The sequence below is a fragment of the Salmo salar genome, chromosome 17 (genome assembly GCF_965601325.2).
Source record: "Salmo salar chromosome 17, fSalSal1, whole genome shotgun sequence".
NCBI classification, from domain to species: domain Eukaryota; kingdom Metazoa; phylum Chordata; class Actinopteri; order Salmoniformes; family Salmonidae; genus Salmo; species Salmo salar.
In genome coordinates, this window is record NC_138307.1 from 67773173 (window position 1) to 67795270 (window position 22098).

At 45.0% G+C, this 22098-nt stretch overlaps 1 protein-coding gene across 1 annotated transcript in view; it reads left to right on the top strand.

Annotated features, from left to right (window-relative positions):
• Positions 1 to 14997, top strand: part of LOC106576557 (sodium- and chloride-dependent GABA transporter 2) — a 49772-nt gene extending 34775 nt beyond the window's left edge. Inside the window, exons 9-16 of the mRNA XM_045700035.2 lie at positions 6712 to 6815; positions 7924 to 8048; positions 8613 to 8725; positions 8922 to 9059; positions 9221 to 9323; positions 9762 to 9865; positions 11469 to 11618; positions 11836 to 14997. Coding sequence (XP_045555991.1) covers positions 6712 to 6815; positions 7924 to 8048; positions 8613 to 8725; positions 8922 to 9059; positions 9221 to 9323; positions 9762 to 9865; positions 11469 to 11618; positions 11836 to 12003 — 1005 coding nt within the window. The 3' untranslated portion in view covers positions 12004 to 14997. The remainder of the gene's footprint in view (positions 1 to 6711; positions 6816 to 7923; positions 8049 to 8612; positions 8726 to 8921; positions 9060 to 9220; positions 9324 to 9761; positions 9866 to 11468; positions 11619 to 11835) is intronic.
• Positions 14998 to 22098: the final 7101 nt, after the last annotated feature.

Here is a 22098-nt window from a genome sequence, read left to right on the forward strand (position 1 = left end):
GGAGGATGGATGGTAGTAGGGAGGAAAGATGGTAGTAGGGAGGAAGGATGGTAGTAGGGAGGAAGGATGGTAGTAGGGAGGAAGGATGGTAGTAGGGAGGAAAGATGGTAGTAGGGAATACAGATGTTAGTAGGGAGGAATGATGGTAAAAGGGAGGAAAGATGGTAGTAGGGAGTACATATGTTAGTAGGGAGGAATGATGGTAGAAGGGAGGAAAGATGGTAGTAGGGAGGAAAGATGGTAGTAGGGAATAAAGATTGTAGTAAATGTAAAGATGGTAGTAGGGAATAAAGATGGTAGTAGGGAGGAAGGATGGTAGTAGGTAGGAAAGATTGTAGTAGGGAATAAAGATGGTAGTAGGGAGGAAAGATGGTAGTAGGGAATAAAGATGGTAGTAGGGAGTAAAGATGGGGGTAGTAGGGAGGAAAGATAGTAGTAGGGAGGAAAGATGGTAGTAGGGAATAAAGATGGTAGTAGGGAGGAAGGATGGTAGTAGGTAGGAAAGAATGTATTAGGGAATAAAGATGGTAGTAGGTAGGAAAGATTGTAGTAGGGAATAAAGATGGTAGTAGGGAGGAAAGATGGTAGTAGGGAGGAAGGATGGTAGTAGGGAGGAAGAATGGTAGTAGGGAGGAAGGATGGTAGTAGGGAGGAAAGATGGTAGTAGGGAATACAGATGTTAGTAGGGAGGAAAGATGGTAGTAGGGAATAAAGATGTTAGTAGGGAATAAAGATGGTAGTAGGGAATAAAGATGGTAGTAGGGAGGAAAGATGGTAGTAGGGAATAAAGATGGTAGTAGGGAATAAAGATGGTAGTAGGGAATAAAGATAGTAGTAGGGAGGAAATATGGTAGTAGGGAATAAAGATGGTAGTAAGGAATAAAGATAGTAGTAGGGAGGAAATATGGTAGTAGGGAGGAAAGATGGTAGTAGGGAATACAGATGTTAGTAGGGAGGAAAGATGGTAGTAGGGAGGAAGGATGGTAGTAGGGAGGAAGGATGGTAGTAGGGAGGAAGGATGGTAGTAGGGAGGAATGATGGTAGAAGGGAGGAAAGATGGTAGTAGGGAGGAAAGATGGTAGTAGGGAATAAAGATTGTAGTAAATGTAAAGATGGTAGTAGGGAATAAAGATGGTAGTAGGGAATAAAGATAGTAGTAGGGAGGAAAAATGGTAGTAGGGAGGAAAGATGGTAGTAGGGAATACAGATGTTAGTAGGGTGGAAAGATGGTAGTAGGGAATAAAGATGTTAGTAGGGAATAAAGATGGTAGTAGGGAATAAAGATGGTAGTAGGGAATAAAGATAGTAGTAGGGAGGAAAGATGGTAGTAGGGAGGAAAGATGGTAGTAGGGAGGAAGGATGGTAGTAGGGAGGAAAGATGGTAGTAGGGAATACAGATGGTAGTAGGGAATACAGATGGTAGTAGGGAATACAGATGGTAGTAGGGAGGAAAGATGGTAGTAGGGAGGAAAGATGGTAGAAGGGAGGAAAGATGGTAGTAGGGAATAAAGAAGGGAGCTGGGAGGAAAGATGGTAGTAGGGAATACAGATGGTAGTAGGGAATACAGATGGTAGTAGGGAGGAAGGATGGTAGTAGGGAGGAAAGATGGTAGTAGGGAATACAGATGGTAGTAGGGAGGAAAGATCGTAGTAGGGAATACAGATGTTAGTAGGGAGGAAAGATGGTAGTAGGGAGGAAGGATGGTAGTAGGGAGGAAAGATGTTAGTAGGGAGGAAGGATGGTAGTAGGGAATACAGATGGTAGTAAGGAGGAAAGATGGTAGTAGGGAGGAAGGATGGTAGTAGGGAGGAAAGATGGTAGTAGGGAGGAAGGATGGTAGTAGGGAGGAAGGATGGTAGTAGGGAGGAAAGATGGTAGTAGGGAATACAGATGTTAGTAGGGAGGAATGATGGTAAAAGGGAGGAAAGATGGTAGTAGGGAGTACATATGTTAGTAGGGAGGAATGATGGTAGAAGGGAGGAAAGATGGTAGTAGGGAGGAAAGATGGTAGTAGGGAATAAAGATTGTAGTAAATGTAAAGATGGTAGTAGGGAATAAAGATGGTAGTAGGGAGGAAGGATGGTAGTAGGTAGGAAAGATTGTAGTAGGGAATAAAGATGGTAGTAGGGAGGAAAGATGGTAGTAGGGAATAAAGATGGTAGTAGGGAGTAAAGATGGGGGTAGTAGGGAGGAAAGATGGTAGTAGGGAGGAAAGATGGTAGTAGGGAATAAAGATGGTAGTAGGGAGGAAAGATGGTAGTAGGTAGGAAAGATTGTAGTAGGGAATAAAGATGGTAGTAGGTAGGAAAGATTGTAGTAGGGAATAAAGATGGTAGTAGGGAGGAAAGATGGTAGTAGGGAGGAAGGATGGTAGTAGGGAGGAAGAATGGTAGTAGGGAGGAAGGATGGTAGTAGGGAGGAAAGATGGTAGTAGGGAATACAGATGTTAGTAGGGAGGAAAGATGGTAGTAGGGAATAAAGATGCTAGTAGGGAATAAAGATGGTAGTAGGGAATAAAGATGGTAGTAGGGAGGAAAGATGGTAGTAGGGAATAAAGATGGTAGTAGGGAATAAAGATGGTAGTAGGGAATAAAGATAGTAGTAGGGAGGAAAGATGGTAGTAGGGAATAAAGATGGTAGTAGGGAATAAAGATAGTAGTAGGGAGGAAATATGGTAGTAGGGAGGAAAGATGGTAGTAGGGAATACAGATGTTAGTAGGGAGGAAAGATGGTAGTAGGGAGGAAGGATGGTAGTAGGGAGGAAGGATGGTAGTAGGGAGGAAGGATGGTAGTAGGGAGGAATGATGGTAGAAGGGAGGAAAGATGGTAGTAGGGAGGAAAGATGGTAGTAGGGAATAAAGATTGTAGTAAATGTAAAGATGGTAGTAGGGAATAAAGATGGTAGTAGGGAATAAAGATAGTAGTAGGGAGAAAAATGGTAGTAGGGAGGAAAGATGGTAGTAGGGAATACAGATGTTAGTAGTGTGGAAAGATGGTAGTAGGGAATAAAGATGTTAGTAGGGAATAATGATGGTAGTAGGGAATAAAGATGGTAGTAGGGAATAAAGATAGTAGTAGGGAGGAAAGATGGTAGTAGGGAGGAAAGATGGTAGTAGGGAGGAAGGATGGTAGTAGGGAGGAAAGATGGTAGTAGGGAATACAGATGGTAGTAGGGAATACAGATGGTAGTAGGGAGGAAAGATGGTAGTAGGGAGGAAAGATGGTAGAAGGGAGGAAAGATGGTAGTAGGGAATAAAGAAGGGAGCTGGGAGGAAAGATGGTAGTAGGGAATACAGATGGTAGTAGGGAATACAGATGGTAGTAGGGAGGAAGGATGGTAGTAGGGAGGAAAGATGGTAGTAGGGAATACAGATGGTAGTAGGGAATACAGATGGTAGTAGGGAGGAAAGATGGTAGTAGGGAATACAGATGGTAGTGGGAATACAGATGGTAGTAGGGAGGAAAGATGGTAGTAGGGAGGAAAGATGGTAGTAGGGAATAAAGATGTTAGTAGGGAGGGAAGATTGCAGACACTACTTCCTCTACTATGTTCTCTAACATTTTTCCTCTCTCTTTCTCTGCTCACAATCCCAAAGCGGAACTGGGGTTTTAGCAAAAAAAGCAAACCAAGACCCTTTAGAGTTAAGCAGTAACCCCAACACACCATAACATCAACACACAGTAACAAAAACACCATCCTCCCGGAGTAGGAGGAAGTTGCCCCTAGACGCTGATCTTGGGTCAGTTTTGTATTTTCCCCACTGATTTATTTAAGATAATCTTTGGTCGTAGTCCAATGACTGAACGTCAATGGCAAGGGTCAAACACTCAGGCATTCAGACGATTTCTTCAAGTGCCAGAGAGTCCCACAAAAGAGACATTCTTTGGTATGGATTACCTTTGACCTTAGTACAACATGGCATGTGACCTGATGGCTTCTAGTGTCCGGTGTCGCGGTCCCTGGAGAGGTCAAGCCTCGTTTCAGGGGTCAACAATCCTCCAACTTTGCTTCCTGTTGTGTGGGGCTCGTTGGATCAGGAGTTGTGAGTTTGTTTCTTTGTATCATATTTCAACCAGTCTATTTTAAGAGGAAACGTGCTGTTTTTCTGTAGCGAGACGTCAACATTGGGGAGGAGGAATAATATTACGTTAATTAACCTTATGGCTAAAACACTGATTCTCAAACAACTAAATTACTGTACAACATCATCTTTCTAGGTATCCCAGCAAACATACGCCAAGACAGATGTGTCATATCGTGTGCGGACAAAAGGATAGTCACAAACCTAACATCTTTAAGTTCATAGGTGTAGGGTGTGAGAAAAGTCGCTAAAGCAATTAGAGACCTGGGGGAGGATTGAGAGGAGGACGGGGGCGCTGGCGTGGGAATCCCCAGTGACTTCGACTGGAACGGTAGCCAAATGAACCCAGGGTCCGGGTGATGATCGGTTATGTAACTCTGTGTCCCGGAACAGCTGAAGAACAGACCCGGGAAAAAATGTGTGTTGGATTGCATGCAATGTGTTTTATTTTGGATTTGGGGAAGAAGTCTGGAGTGAGGGTTGTGTATTAGTTTAGGGGTCTGTGTATAAACAGAGAGAAGAGGTTTAGGGGTCTGTGTATAAACAGAGAGAAGAGGTTTAGGGGTCTGTGTATAAACAGAGAGAAGAGGTTTAGGGGTCTGTGTACAGACAGAGAGGAGCTTTAGGGGTCTGTGTATAGACAGAGAGAAGAGGTTTAGGGGTCTGTGTATAGACAGAGAGAAGAGCTTTAGGGGTCTGTGTACAGACAGAGAGAAGAGCTTTAGGGGTCTGTGTACAGACAGAGAGGAACTTTAGGGGTCTGTGTACAGACAGAGAGAAGAGGTTTAGGGGTCTGTGTACAGACAGAGAGAAGAGCTTTAGGGGTCTGTGTATAGACAGAGAGAAGAGGTTTAGGGGTCTGTGTATAAACAGAGAGAAGAGGTTTAGGGGTCTGTGTATAAACAGAGAAGAGGTTTAGGGGTCTGTGTATAAACAGAGAGAAGAGGTTTAGGGGTCTGTGTATAAACAGAGAGAAGAGGTTTAGGGGTCTGTGTATAAACAGAGAAGAGGTTTAGGGGTCTGTGTCCAGACAGAGAGAAGAGCTTTAGGGGTCTGTGTATAAACAGAGAGAAGATCTTTAGGGGTCTGTCTATGGATAGAGAGAAGAGCTTTAGGGGTCTGTGTATAGACAGAGAGAAGATCTTTAGGGGTCTGTGTACAGACAGAGAGAAGATCTTTAAGGGTCTGTGTACAGACAGAGAGAAGAGCTTTAGGGGTCTGTGTCCAGACAGAGAGGAGCTTTAGGGGTCTGTGTACAGACAGAGAGAAGAGCTTTAGGGGTCTGTGTATAGACAGAGAGAAGAGCTTTAGGGGTCTGTGTATAGACAGAGAGGAGAGGTTTAGGGGTCTGTCTATGGATAGAGAGAAGAGGTTTAGGGGTCTGTGCATAAACAGAGAGGAGAGGTTTAGGGGTCTGTGTATAAACAGAGAGAAGAGCTTTAGGGGTCTGTGTCCAGACAGAGAGAAGATCTTTAGGGGTCTGTGTCCAGACAGAGAGAAGAGGTTTAGGGGTCTGTGCATAAACAGAGAGGAGAGGTTTAGGGGTCTGTGTCCAGACAGAGAGAAGAGCTTTAGGGGTCTGTGTCCAGACAGAGAGAAGAGGTTTAGGGGTCTGTGTCCAGACAGAGAGAAGAGGTTTAGGGGTCTGTGTATAGACAGAGAGAAGATCTTTAGGGGTCTGTGTACAGACAGAGAGAAGATCTTTAGGGGTCTGTGTATAGATAGAGAGAAGATCTTTAGGGTCTGTGTATAGACAGAGAGAAGATCTTTAGGGGTCTGTGTACAGACAGGGAGAGGAGAAATGAAGGGGCCCATCCCAGCTGGCGGTGGTAGTATGTGGATTATACTGGGATGGATAATGGATTTTGTTATGGGGCAGACTGCAGGCCTCCCAGGCCCTATCGCCCTCCTGCTAACGCTAACCAGATGCTGCTATGAGTGTGTCTGCTGAGGGTCTGCTGAGAGGGTTGATGCTGTCAACACACACACATAGGAAGTGCAAGCAGACACAGGCAGCCACTCATACACACAAACACGCACATGAACAGACACACAGATGGGTGTTGGCCTGAGAAAGACAGTAGAGAGCCCAGATTATTGGCCCTGGACACACCTGATGTTACACAAGTTGTAGTTGATTGTTGTCAGCTTTGACAGAGAAATTGATCCAATATTTTATGGGTCTACATAAGATGCAAGATACCATGTGATGAAAGCCACATGGTTTTGACCGTTTTTTGTTTACTTTAATGAGTGAAAGTAGCTGAACATGTGGCAGGAAACTGGATATTCTTTCTTCCTGTACTCTAGCCCCCCATTCTCTCTTTCTCTTCTCCATATCTCCATCCCTCTTACTCTCTTTCCTACCTCCCTCCTTTCCTCTCCTCTCTCCTCCCTCCATCCCTCTCTCCCCCGTCTTTCACTCCTTGCCTCCCCCCTCTCTCCATCTCCCTCTCTCTCCTTGCCTCCCTCTCTCTTCTCCCTTCCTCCATACCTCCCATTCTCTCTCCTACCCTCTCTCTCTCTCCTCCCTTCCTCCATCCAGCATCCCCCTCCCTCCCTCCCTCCATCCATCCCTCTCACTATCTCTAACTCCATCCCTCTCTCTCCCCCCCCCTCTCTCTCTAGGTGTGGCGTGATGCAGGGACCCAGGTGTTTTTCTCCTACGCTGTATGTCAGGGGGTCCTCACCTCTCTGGGCAGCTACAACAAGTACAACAACAACTGTTACAAGTCAGTGTGACACACCACTGCACACAGCTTCCCCTTCAAAACTATATTTGAATCGTCACATAAAAACAAAAATATTTTCAAGTACTTCAACTGTGCTTGATTTAGTTTGCGCTTTATGAAAGGAACCAATGGAATAGTCCCAAAAGTGAAAAACGGCACATCGCTTTTCTTTCCAAACGGTATCCTCTCACATTGATTTAGAGTATCATGCTAGGTCCCTCTTGACGTTATTTGAATTGGATCACCCAGACCTGGGTCAAACACATCATTATGTCACATGTTTTCCAACACTTTAGCTATGCTTGATATAGTTTGCTGTGTACAATACAACCAATGGAATTGTTCCAGGGAGTGATAGTGATTTTACACACCATTTTGTGTTCCAGGGAGTGATAGTGATTTTACACACCATGATGTGTTCCAGGGAGTGATAGTGATTTTACACACCATGTTGTGTTCCAGGGAATGATAGTGATTTTACACACCTTGTTGTGTTCCAGGGAGTGATAGTGATTTTACGCACCTTGTTGTGTTCCAGGGAGTGATAGTGATTTTACACACCATGTGGTGTTCCAGGGAGTGATAGTGGTTTTACACACCATGTTGTGTTCCAGGGAGTGATAGTGGTTTTACACACCATGTTGTGTTCCAGGGAGTGATAATGATTTTACACACCATGTGGTGTTCCAGGGAGTGATAGTGATTTTACACACCATGTTGTGTTCCAGGGAGTGATAATGATTTTACACACCATGTGGTGTTCCAGGGAGTGATAGTGGTTTTACGTACCATGTTGTGTTCCAGGGAGTGATAGTGATTTTACACACCATGTGGTGTTCCAGGGAGTGATAGTGATTTTACACACCATGTTGTGTTCCAGGGAGTGATAGTGATTTTACACACCATGTGGTGTTCCAGGGAGTGATAGTGATTTTACACACCATGTTGTGTTCCAGGGAGTGATAGTGGTTTTACACACCATGTTGTGTTCCAGGGAGTGATAGTGATTTTACACACCATGTTGTGTTCCAGGGAGTGATAGTGGTTTTACACACCATGTTGTGTTCCAGGGAGTGATAGTGATTTTACACACCATGTTGTGTTCCAGGGATTGTGTGGCACTCTGCATTCTCAACAGTGCCACCAGCATCTTTGCTGGATTTGCTGTCTTCTCCGTACTGGGATTCATGGCTCACTCACTCAACGTGGACATGAATGAAGTCGTTAAAGGAGGTGGGCCTCTTTCCTCCACATCCCCCTCTTCCTCCTCCTTCCTCATCTTCATCCCTTTTTCAAAGTCACACTCCTTACTGCAGAGGTGAAGTTTGTCAACACCTTGATATAGAATGAGATTCCTTCATTTCTGTTATATATTGTGTGAAGCTGGGATCTCCAACTCTGGTCCTAAAAATGTACTAGGTGTGCAGGTGTTTGTTCCAGCACAGACATATTTGATCAAACAATTTGTGGTCCAGACTGAAGACTATAATTAGTTGATGTGAAATAGGTATGTTAGTGCTGCGGCAGAACAAGAGCCTGCACTCCCAGTATCTCTCCCAGTAGAGATGGAGAAGCCTGTGCTATAGGTACGATACTGCTCACTGTCATAACCAATAATGGCCACAAGAGGGCCCTTCAGCCCAATGTACCACACCATAATACTATCTCAACTGGTCTCCACACAGCATTAAGCCAACACATCAACAGCAGAACAATTCCATATGCATTTTTCAGTCCGGTGATATTTACCTGCAAACACTAATAAACTAATGTGTGTGTGTGGGCTGTTTCCCACAGGACCTGGTCTGGCTTTCATCGCCTATCCCAAAGCCGTGTCCCTGCTACCAGGGGCCCAGTTCTGGGCTGTCCTCTTCTTTATTATGGTTATCTTACTGGGCCTGGACAGCCAGGTACTGTACAGGGACATGTTGGTGTGTGTGTGTGTGTGTGTGTGTGTGGTGTGTGTGTGTGTGTTTGATCGAGTTGTATTTAATTTATTAAGCTTAAATCAGTTAATGTGTAATTTTCAGTTGACAGGATACATCTTTGTGCATGTATGTGTGTGTGTGTGTGTGTTGTGAACCTGTTATGTGTGTTCCCTCCCAGTTTGTGTGTGTAGAGAGCTTGGCCACATCCATCACTGACATGTTCCCTAATGTACTGCGGAGGTCTGGCCGGAGAGAGATCTTAGTACTAGTCATCGCTGTAGTCTGCTTCCTACTGGGTCTGCCTCTCATCACTGAGGTAGGAGAGAGGGAGTGGTGGAAGAGAGATATATAGAGGGTGGGAGTCAGAGAAAAAGAGAGATGGAGGGAGAGAGAGAGACGGATGCTAGTAAACTCTTCAATAGCACTAGGAACAGCAGTTCACCTCTGACATCCATGTCCTTCTGTCCTTCCCATCAGAATGGGATAGTCCTCTTTCAGTTGATTGACTCGTACGGCGCCAGTGGGACCAGTCTGCTGTTCATTGCATGTTTTGAGTGCATCGCCGTCTCCTGGGTCTACGGTGAGTGACGTCACTATTAACGTGATTGTACCGACTATGTTTACTGTAGTAACTGTTCTAATCGTTAAAGTGAATCTATACTCTAAGGGCCAGTTTCCTGGACCCAGATGAAGCCTGGTTCTGGACTAAAATGCTATTTCTAGGAATATTCTCCATTGGGCATGCTATTTAGTCCAGTACTACAATGGGTCTAAGGACAGTCCCAGCCAGTCACAACATGTTCATACCTGTACATGAAGTGTTTCCATACATTCACAGTAACATTACGTCTACATTGAAGTTCTATTACCAGTCTACAAGGGAAGTGGGACACATGGTAGACCACTGTGTCTCAACATGTTTTCAGTCAATCGAGGGGGGATCATGTGTGTGTGTTTCTATCAAAATGAAGAGATGGATCTCCACTAAAAAAAAAGTGTGGATGGATTGGCTTTCCAGGTGCGAACCGTTTCCTTGACAACATTGAAGACATGATAGGCTACCGTCCTTTCCCTTCGGTGCTGAAGTACTGCTGGCTGTTTGTGACACCTCTCATCTGTGGGGTGAGTAAGACAGACACCTGAGTCACCTCTCTCTCTCTCTCTCTCTCTCTTTTCATCTTTCTCTCTGCGTCTTTCTTTATGCTCATGTTCTCTTTCTTCATTATCTCTCTCCTGCTATTTATCTCTCCATTATCTCTCTTGTTCTATTTCTTTCTCTGTACCTTTTGCCCTCTCTCCTCTCTCTCTCTCTCTCTCTCTCTCTCTCTCTCTCTCTCTCTCTCTCTGCATCTGTCTTTATCTTAATGTTTCCTGTCTCTCCCTCATGGTCTCTCTCTCCCTCATGGTCTGTCTCTCCCTGGTGGTCTCTCTCTCCCTCATGGTCTCTCTCTCCCTGGTGGTCTCTCTCTCCCTCATGGTCTGTCTCTCCCTGGTGGTCTCTCTCTCCCTCATGGTCTGTCTCTCCCTGGTGGTCTGTCTCTCCCTCATGGTCTGTCTCTCCCTGGTGGTCTCTCTCTCCCTCATGGTCTGTCTCTCCCTCGTGGTCTCTCTCTCCCTCATGGTCTCTCTCTCCCTGGTGGTCTCGCTCTCCCTCGTGGTCTCTCTCTCCCTGGTGGTCTGTCTCTCCCTCATGGTCTCTCTCTCCCTGGTGGTCTCTCTCTCCCTCATGGTCTCTCTCTCCCTGGTGGTCTCTCTCTCCCTCATGGTCTGTCTCTCCCTCGTGGTCTCTCTCTCCCTCATGGTCTCTCTCTCCCTCATGGTCTGTCTCTCCCTGGTGGTCTCTCTCTCCCTCATGGTCTCTCTCTCCCTGGTGGTCTCTCTCTCCCTGGTGGTCTCGCTCTCCCTCGTGGTCTCTCTCTCCCTGGTGGTCTGTCTCTCCCTCATGGTCTCTCTCTCCCTGGTGGTCTCTCTCTCCCTCATGGTCTGTCTCTCCCTCGTGGTCTCTCTCTCCCTGGTGGTCTCTCTCTCCCTGGTGGTCTCGCTCTCCCTCGTGGTCTCTCTCTCCCTGGTGGTCTGTCTCTCCCTCATGGTCTCTCTCTCCCTGGTGGTCTCTCTCTCCCTCATGGTCTCTCTCTCCCTGGTGGTCTCTCTCTCCCTCATGGTCTGTCTCTCCCTCGTGGTCTCTCTCTCCCTCATGGTCTCTCTCTCCCTGGTGGTCTCTCTCTCCCTCATGGTCTCTCTCTCCCTGGTGGTCTCTCTCTCCCTCATGGTCTGTCTCTCCCTCATGGTCTCTCTCTCCCTGGTGGTCTCTCTCTCCCTCATGGTCTGTCTCTCCCTCGTGGTCTCTCTCTCCCTGGTGGTCTCTCTCTCCCTGGTGGTCTGTCTCTCCCTCATGGTCTCTCTTTCCCTCCCTCTTCCTTCTAACTTTGCATTAAAACACATGTATATATTCCTTCTATCCGCAAATGAATAGCAAATGACATTTGTTGATCACTATCTTTCTAATACCCTTTTCACAATACCGAGCCAAACTAAGCCGAGCTGTACTGGAATGGCCTGGGTACGCATCACCCAGTTGCTGGAGCTGTGCTGGAAAGCACAATGTGAAAATAAAATATCCCAGCCAGCACAGTACAGTTCAGGCTGGCCCTATAGTGGGAATCAGGTTTAAGTCGACAGTATCCAAGGCTAACCTTCATCTCCACCTCTTCCTGGTTCTCCTCAGATCACCCTGGTGTATGACACACTGACCAGTTCATCAACCAATCTAAATCTAGAGTACGCACCTGGGCCCTGGGCCTCCCGAGTGGCCTCTCTCCTCATCCTCACCCCGCTGATGTGCATCCCTGTCTACATTCTGCTGTGTCTGTGGAGGGTGAGTGTCTATACCTCACCTACCGTCACTCCATCATCACCCACCAGGCACCTACTGGGTGTCTACTCATAGATGTGTTGGTTTAGGGGTGGGTGGTGGAGGTATATGTGTATACATTTAAATATCTGTGTGTGTGTGCGCACTTGTGTGTGGGTGTATGCATAAATGTGGGTATTGTGGTTTTTCTTCAGTGTTTTGACCATGTCCTTCCTCCCAGAATCCTAAAGGGATGACCACTCCGTCCAGTGACCTGTGCCAGGCACGGCCACACGAACCCAGACTCACCGTGTGTGAGCGTGTCATCATCCAGGGACAAGAGAAACCCCCCAGGATCGCAGGGGATCGGGATGAGAAACTGGCCATGGAGGAGATCAGTGGAGTCTAGTGTTGATGACATCATAGAACCTCGACTGTCAGGGTGCTGGGCTGCCTGGTTGGTCTATGCAGGGATACCATGAAAGTCTGGGTCGTATTCATTATGGCGTCAGGTAGCCTAGCGGTTAAGAGTGTTGTGCCAGTAACCGAAAGGTCAGCTGGTTCGAATCCCCTAGCCAACTAGGTAAAAAATCTGATGCGCCCTTGAGCAAGGCACTTTATCATAATTGTTCCTGTAAGTTGCTCTGGATAAAAATGACTGCTAAATAACTAAAATGTAAAAATTTGCCACCAAATGGAAGAAAAAGGACTTAAAAAGGAGGGACAACCTGAACTTGTTCAATAATAAAAATGATGCACATTTTCTATTAAATGCTTCGCTACGCTGTGCTTTAATGAATACAACCCAGGCTTCAACTGACCAGACTGAATGGCAGATACAGCAGGGCAAAGTCAACACCAACAAAAACAAATGGTTGACATTTCAGATGCATCATGCTACAAATGTTTACACCTGTTCTTGAATATTGGTGTTTTCTCTCTGTTGTATCTGTTATTGTTTACTTTTCCTCCTGGATTGTTATTTCTTTTTACCATTTTGATAACCTAGTCCAGAACCCTTTCATATACCTCATATGTTACACTAATGAACCTTGTATATTTCTATGTGCTACATTTTTTTACTTGCCCCATAAACAACCTCCTCATAATAAATTAAAAGGTTTTCTGTATGTTTACTAGTAACCTTTATTTAACAAAAATTCCTATTTACAATGACGGCCTACACCGGCAAAACCCAGACGATGCTGGGCCAATTGTGCACTGCCCTATGGGACTCCCAATCACAGCCGGTTGTGATACAGCCTGGATTTGAACCAGGGTGTCTGTTATGACGCCTCTAGCACTGAGATGCATTGCCTTAGACCGCTACGCCACTCGTGAGCCCCCAAAGATGCTAATGACTGATACCCGTTGTATTATTCAACATATTTTCAGTATACATGGCGTCCATGTTGTTACTTTCCGTCGATCTCTCAGTCTGAAAAAGCAAGCGGCCAGCCTCAACTTGTTCCCACTGTCAATTACAAATCAATCTATTCTAAACAGGACTTTCCCTTGCTCCTGCAATACAGAACACCATGTTGTTCACCAATACCATACCTCGCCCTGCCCTCTCACCCATATGTACAGACCTGGGTTCAAATACTACTCAAAATAATTTCAAATAACTGATATGTGCTTGATTGAGTTTGCCTGGCTTAATGGACCCATAGAATAGTCCCAACATGTTAAACCCCGCCCACCTGGCACTCCAGGCAGACAAGAGCCAACACTCAAAGATTTCAAATAATATTTGAACTGAGGTCTGACACTGTATGAACTTGGACAACCTACAGTATATTGGTTGGTGGGTAGGTCTACATATGTGATGTCACAGGGGGTACGGGGGGCGATGCTGGAATGGTATCCTATCGTCTCTTTCCTGGTTCTGTGTCTCTGTCATCAGGCCACTGCTCATCCGGGGCTGCCATCCATGTAATCTGAAGCGGCATTCAATTAACTGGCAATTCATCCATATGTCCTTGGGCTCCTCGCAATACCATCCGCACTGTGGAATTGTGGTACCTAACCTTGGGGCAACGCCTCTCTGTCAGCCAATTACAATCTGGGAGAGATTTTTTTGTTGTTGACGTCAGGTAATTAAATATGAGGAAGTGGTTGTTGGGGGCCAATGAGAATGCTAGGCTTGGGTGAAGGGTCCAGTCAGCAGGCCAATAAAAGGATGGGGATTACGGGTGGGGGAGTTATTTAAATTCAAACCACCATTTTGGATGGATGGGTTGTCTCCAGTTAAGGGCCCCTAGGGGCCTCAGGGAAACCGAGGGCTAGAGGCCAGGAGGTCCATCCAACTAATTACAGTATCTGCTCATCCACATTGACTGGTCATTCTATCCCCACTTCTTTCCATGCATACACACTAGGAGTAAAACATACGCTAAATATAGTATCTTCTCATTAGGCCATCACATCACTTTGGTGTCTAATTTGGAACCTGTGGAATATAGACCATTCTGGTACAACCAACCTGGGAATTGATCTAGTGTCAACAACACAATTCGCACTCCAAAGGCTAGCGTTCTGAACATTACCCTAACTAAACTGCACGAAGCTAACCAACTCCGCTACACCTGCACCAACAGCATCCAAGTTTTAAGTCAGTTCCGAATCCCTAACATTGTGCCATACTGCGGGGTTGTAGTGGAGCGGGGTCGAGAGCTTTAAGTTCCTCTGTGTCCACATCACTAAGGACTTAACATGGTCCACACTTCCAGGTGAGCTCCCTGCCATCTAGGACCCCTATACCAGGCGGTGTCATAGAAAGGCCCAACATATTTTGAAAGACTCCAGCCACCTAAGCCATATCCTGTTCTTTCTGTTATCGCACAGCAAGTGGTACCAGTGCACCAAGTCTGGAACCAACAGGACACTGAACAACTTCTACCCCCAAGCCATAAGACTGCTAAACAAGACTGCTAAATAGATAATCAAATGGCTACCCAGGCTACCTGCATTTACCCTTTTTTGCATTGCCTTTATGCACACACACTGTACTCCCAGACCACTCACACACACACACTACATAGGCACACACACTTTTACACTCACCACGTAAGCTGCTGGTACTGTCTATTATCTATCCTGTTGCCTAGTCCCTTTAACCCTACCTATATGTACATAGCTACCTCAATTACCTTGTAGCCCTGCACATCGACTCAGTACTGGTGCTGCCTGTATATAACCATGTTATTTTTACTTGTTATTTACTGTGTATTTATTTGTCTTGTCACTATTCCTATTTTTTTGTTAATTTATTATCTTCATCTCTAACTTTATCTTTAACTCTGCATTGTTGGAAAAGGACCCATGAGCAAGCATTTCACTGTTAGTCTACACCTGTTGTTTATGAAGCATGTGACAAATAAAAATGGATTTGATTTGTAAACGAGGAATAGATTTGACTATTATGTTGTGCAACAGTTCAAGCCTCACACTCCATCATCCTATAGTTTTATGTAAGGGATATTTCCCAAGTAGAATGACAGACAATCACAGAATCATATTTGAATCAATTGAAACAACAGCAAAGCATATAACTATAATGATACAGGGTGAGACCCAGATGCAGACCCGGGAGGCAGATGGTTTGAGTCTCTGATATTTATTATAAAACAAGAGGCAAGCAAGAGACAGGTTGTGGACAGGCAAAAGATCATAAACCAGGTCAGAGTCCAGGAGGTACAGAATGATCAGGCAGGCGGGCTAAATGTCAGGGCAGGCTGAATGATCAGGCAGGCGGGCTAAATGTCAGTGCAGGCAAAGGTCAGAACCGGGAAGACTAGAAAAACAGAGATTTGGAAAAAGCAGGAGCATGGAAAAACCACACTGGTTGACTTGACAAGACAAACTGGCAACAGACAAACAGAGAACACAGGTATAAATACACTGAGGGTAATAGGGAAGATGGGTGACACCTGGAGGGGGGTGGAGACAATCACAATGACAAGTGAAACAGATCAGGGTGTGACAATAATGGCTATTGTATACTCAACAGATACATGATGTGGCCATATTATAATGTTCTCTGTACCTCATTATTTACAGGGCTGGATAATCATTTGGAGCTGGTTAGGTCATTTATGAATATAACATCCTGGCTAGGCTCCTGGGACTGACACTGCTCAAATAAAGCTACACAAGGGACAATGCTGAGAATAAATAGCATCACTGTTTATAGTCACTACAGTACAACACACACACGAACACGCACTCTTTCTCTCTCTCTAGGCCATTTTCCAGCCTAGCAGATCGGTAGGCTGGGCTATTAAATGCTCTGCAGCCATGCAAAAGTGCTGAGTCAAAACCCCCATGATTAATAGATTAAAGTCAAGCATGTCATAGTGGTAATGTGTTGTTCACAACTTATATACTGTGCTATGAAACAATCTATAATGGTTCATTCAAACTATAATGAGGTGACCTGCACGGATAGGATAAATGTGGAATGTTTTTTTCCTGGTCCGGCACATTTAACGTATACGGGCAGATCACCCAATTTCAGCATGTTTAGCCGTTATAAATCGTTGCATACTGTATATAAAGTGTGAACAACACATTGCCGCTATGACATGCTCTTACAGCTGGGGTCATTGAGTCTAGTGATAAAGAATGTAGAAATTGTCTGCCACTGACCACAGTAGTTATGGTGTTAGCTAGCTCAGTATCATTGTGGCAGACAACCAACTGCCAAACCTCTGCATAACCTCTGCATAACTTCAGTAACACACATGCCAGATTTCATCCTCAATGTAAAAAATAGGAAAACCCATTTGCTTGCTGGCCACAACAATAAACAGGCTTGTCTACATTTCAGGCCCCATATAGTTTTACACTCAGGACAACATGGTTTCTGTGAGGGTCACCTTTAGTGCTGGTGTGCGTTTTTCTTCACAACACCACACAGTGCAGACTCTCATTCGCTGTTCAGTGGCGCCTGAAAGTGTCCCATCATCTTGTCAAAGGACGTACATACATCACTCTGTGATCCTTCAGTCGGCCGATACCCCATTACACACACACACACACACACACACACACACACACTTCACTTCACTCTGTGGTCCTTCAGTTAGCCGATACCCCATGTACACACACACACAGACACACACACACACACACACACACACACACACACACACACACACACACACACACACACACACACACACACACACACACACACACACACTTCACTCTGTGGTCCTTCAGTTAGCCGATACCCCATGTACACACACACACACACACACACACACACACACACACACACACACACACACACACACACACACACACACACACACACACACACACACACACACACACACACACACACACACACTTCACTCTGTGGTCCGTCAGTTAGCCGATACCCCATGTACACACACACACACACACACACACACACACACTTCACTCCGTGGTCCTTCAGTTAGCTGATAGTGGATGGCGCCTATACATCTTCATCAAAGCTTAATTGAGCCGGCAACTGTTTGCTGCTCTCAGCAAGAAATCACATCACAGAAAGCGGAGGGAATAAAAACTTGGATATGCTGCCAGACATTTCGGAGTGACCTGACGTCGTTCGAATGAGAGCGTCTGTGAAAAAATAAATGCCACAGTTTATAGTAGACAAAGAAAAGATCCGAAGAGAGTGAGTGTGAAAAGGCTTTGATGAAAGTACTGCGGAAGAGAAAGTAAAGTACAACCTTTCCTCACAGACCCAGAGTCATCAACCAACATATTCACAGCCATATTCTCTGTTCAATCAGTGCAATTTCCCATATGATGGGGCTGTGAAACTGGGGGACCTTTTTTATTGAGACGCATATTCTGAGGCATAAAAAGACGTTATCTGGAGTGATTGAACTTGCCTCAGGGTTTTGAGAGGTGGAGAGTGAGTGAGAAGTCTGTGGATGGGTCCTGTAGGAGAGATACATTATGTTATGTTACACTGCTCCAAGTCCCCATGAGCTGTAGATCAGACAAACTGTAAAGGGAGACCTCTATTTGTCCTCATCTCCCCCTCTCTTTAACTCTCTCTCCCTCCAACCTCTAACTCACCTTATAAACTAGCTTTGCCTGTTCTCTCTATCTTAACATAACTTCTTACTTGTTCTCCTTTTCTCCTCTCCACTCTCTCTCTCTTTCGCTCTCTCTATTTTTCTCTCTCTTTCTCATTCCAACTCCCCTACACACTCTCTCCCCCTTTCTTTCTCGTTTCTCCCTAAATTATGCCAATAAAGGTTGTTTTAAAATGAGAAATAACCTTTCTTTCTTCCTCCTGCTCCCTCTCTCCACCTTCCTCTCCCTCTCTCCCCCTTCCTATGCTTCCTCTCCCCCTTCCTACCCCTTCTCTTCCCCTTCCTCTCCCTCTCTCCCCCTTCCTACTCTTCCTCTCCCTTGCTCCCCCTTCCTCTCCCTCACTCCCCCTTCCTACCCTTTCCTCTCCCTCTCTCCACCTTCCTCTCCCTCTCATCACCTTCCTCTCCCTCTCTCCCACTTCCTACCCCTTCCTCTCCCCCTTCCTACCCTTTCCTCTCCCTCGCTCCCCCTTCCTCTCCCTCTCTCCCCCTTCCTCTCCCTCTCTCCCTGTTCCTCTCCCTCTCTCCCCCTCTGTACTTGAGGTGTCCCTACTGCTAGGCCCATTAGCAGTGGAGAGATTTATACTCCCGGTGTACCGGATGAAACCTCCACAATATTATCCTTTTATCTATGCATGCCAGTGTGTGTGTGTGTGTGTGTGTGTGTGTGTGTGTGTGTGTGTGTGTGTGTGTGTGTGTGTGTGTGTGTGTGTGTGTGTGTGTGTGTGTGTGTGTGTGTGTGTGTGTGTGTGTGTGTGTGTGTGTGCGTGCGTGCGGCATTGATTCTTGGTCAGGGCAGAGCGTGACCTGAATTAACACAAAGGCACAAGGATGCTGCAAAGACATCGCTTTTCACACACTTTCTGTTTTCCAAAGTCACAGACAGAACTGGAGAGCTGTATTTGTAACAGTTTAGTTTTATTGTTGGAATGTTAATGTGGAGAGAGAAATGAGTTTTATTTTGTTGTAATACAGTTCACAGAAATTGTCAATTGTTCAAATGATACCCCCACCCTTGCTGCAACAGTATTTGCAGATATATATTTTGGGGAACTTGTCTCGCTAATGTATTTTTGGAAGTGACCTGTTAACCCGTTGCCATAGTGATTGCCTAGTTGCGAGGTCGTTATATAAAAATATAAATGCTATTACAGATTAAATTACAAGATTAAAAAAGGACCCCAGTTTTTTCTCTGTATTCCACTGTATTGCTCTGGATTACACTGTATCGCTCTGTATCGCTCTGTATCGCACTGTATTGCACTATATTGAACTGTATTGATCTGTAAATGAGCATTTCTTTGGATATGTCAAGGTAGTCCCTCCCTGTTTCAGTCTGTTTTCTTCATTTTGGTGCCTAACCCAACCCAGGCCTATTTCTGATTGGCCCCGATCAGTGCAAGGTCACAGCAACTTGACTAAGTCAGTTGAACACTAACGGGAAGATAGTAAAATACGGATGATAACAATACATATATATTCTATAACAATAGAAATACAATAAGAATCTAGCTATAACACAAAATCGAGAGATCTAGATAACAATATATGAGGTCTGTAGATCTATTGGGAGAAACAATATCTCCTGTGTCTTGTACGTAGATAATGTTGTGAAACAAATTCTTAACCGTTAAATGTTTTCTGCTCTGAAGCCGAAGTTAGAGACCAAGGGAAAATAAGCTGTCCCAAAAGCTTCACTGTGCAATGTTTACAATTGCTTTTCACAAAAAGTCTGTTGACATGTTATTTGTTGGGGATTTTACTTCAGGGCCAAAATGGGTTTTGTTCACAGACATCATTGTTCACATCTGACTTACACCCGGTCTACTTTTTGCTTACGATCGGTTACAGTTTGTATTTGTTTACTGTCCTGTCATCAAAGAGCCAACCATACAGTTGGCTCTGAAATACATCAGAGCCAGGATACACTCTCAGTAAACACTGCTTTGTACTCAGATGACAGATGTCAGTCAGGAGAACAACAAGACATGTACAACCAAACACCAAGCGTCACGCGGTTGTCTGAAGTTCGGCAAAGTTTACTTGATCGTTGAAGTAATGATTTTGTTTAACTCTCTCCCTTTCTTTTTTCTGTCTTTCTCGCTCATTCAAGATGGCCAATGCTAATAGGGATCCTTGGGATGTCCCTACCCTAAACCCTAACCATAACCTTAAACCCTACCCTTACCCTAACCATAACCAAAAGGCTTACCTAACCCTAACCTTAACCCTTACCTTAACCATTTTAAATGGAAACTTCAATGGGATAGGGACGTCCTAAGGATCCCAGAGAGCACAAACCATTCAAAGACACGTACCATGCAACCGAACACCAAGCACCATGTTGTTAAATTGGATGTTAGGGTGCTATGTTTTTCTTCAACTAACCTCTCTCTCTTTCTGTCTCCCTTCTCTCCCCCTGTACCCCGGTCCCCATCTCTTTCTCTCATTCATTATTCTCAGAGCAACTGTCTAGCCTTGCTAGAGTAGCGGGATAATTAGCCTCCATTGATCACAGGGGCCACCACAAGCAGATTGATGAAAACCAGCTCTGACAACACTAATTCTGCCAGCCATCAGCCAGAGAGTCCCAACTCCCACACAGATGACAAACTCTCACAAACTTCCAACCGATGACTCCCATCTCCTGATCTGCTATCGACAGGAGTTGCATCTCAAATGACACACTATTCCCTATATACTGTAGTCCACAACTTCTGAAGTGCCCTGGTCAACAGCGGTGGTCTATATAGGGAATAGGGTGCCATTTGGGACGCAGACTCACTGTGGGCATTATTAGGCTCCCATTATGATTTTAATCTCTCCTTTTTTAATAAAAGCCTGTGGATAAACAAGGGTTGCAGAGCTGGTCGTCAATGCCAAGGCTTTGTTGTGGCGTGTATTAATGTACAATTAGCTCTAATTGGCTTGTATAATTGGATATGAGGGACAAGATATTGGAGTGAAGATGGTTCAGGAGAGATAGTGGAGTCTCTGAGGTCCTTGTGTGAAAGTAATTTCATTCCTTGGCTAGATGGATAGATGATAGATGGTTTTACTACTGCTAATTCCTATGATCTAATGGCAACTTGGTAATGTGGTAGAAAAATTACACATTTACCTGATTTGTTTGATATTAATAATTAGCAATTAATACTTAACAAATAGGATGATATTTCTGTTCTGTCCGACCAACATCATTATTGCAGTAATTAATCAATATTAAATAAAGATGATTGTTTGAAGAAATGACCAAATCATCAGTATCGTCACCTGTCTTGCAAAGCTGCACCATATCCCGCTATATCACCATTGATATAATAACCAGGGACAGGAGTTTTCCCTGAGGTTCACCAGGTTACGTGGTCAGGAAGAAATCCTGGCCCTACATATAACTGTGAAAAACTCAGAACTGCTACCAGTCTATGTGGTCACTTTCAGATGGAGGGAGAGAGTTCTGGACAAGCCTGCGCTGAACAACACACTATGTATCTGGAAGACAAACTCAGCTCACACTGCAGAGAGAGTGCTGCCTAGTGAGTCTCTCTCCTCCACCCTGTCTCTCCATTTCCTCCTGGAAGAGCGTGAAGTAGACAAAGAAGGACAGTCTCTCTCTCTCTCTCTCTCTCTCTCTCTCTCTCTCTCTCTCTCTCTCTATATATATATATATATATATCTCTTATCCTTTATTCTCTTGAATCTGTCTGTCTGTCTGTCTGTCTGTCTGTCTGTCAGTCTGTCAGTCTGTCAGTCTTACCCTATCTCTTCCACTTCTCTCTCTCACTTTCCCTCTCTGTTTTTCTCAATAATCAAAATCTTTGGATTCCCCCAGTGAGTGAAAGAGAGAGAGGAAGTAGGGTCTGGGCCTCCAGCGCTGGCTACGATGACCCATTTGGCAGCAGAGTGGGTCTACAGTATGTCCCAAATGACACCCTATTCCGTCTATAGTGCACAACTTTTGAGCCCTAGTCAAAAGTAGTGCACTACATAGGAAATAGCCCACTGGGCACAGACGTCAATTCAACGTCTATTCCACGTTGGTTCAGTGTAATTTCATTGAAAACTTTGATTCAAACAATGTGGCCCAGTGGGAGGGTGCCATTTGGCAGCATTGCAGTCTCAGCAGAAGCTGGATTTGCCTGGAGACGCAGGCCCAGATCCAGCAGTGAGATGGCAGACATGCTGCTGGGACTGTTGTTTTCACCCAACTCCACACCTAGTCATACACACTATACTGCAGCCAGCCATAGTCTGCAAAGGAACAGCATTAGCTGACTGCTCTTTCTGAAGGTATGAATGGAATGACTTGTTCTCTCCAGGCCACACAGTATCATTGGAAGATATTTGTGGTTTGGGTTAGATCTGAAAGTTTTAAATTGTGTGATATCTGCAGAAATAACTGTGGT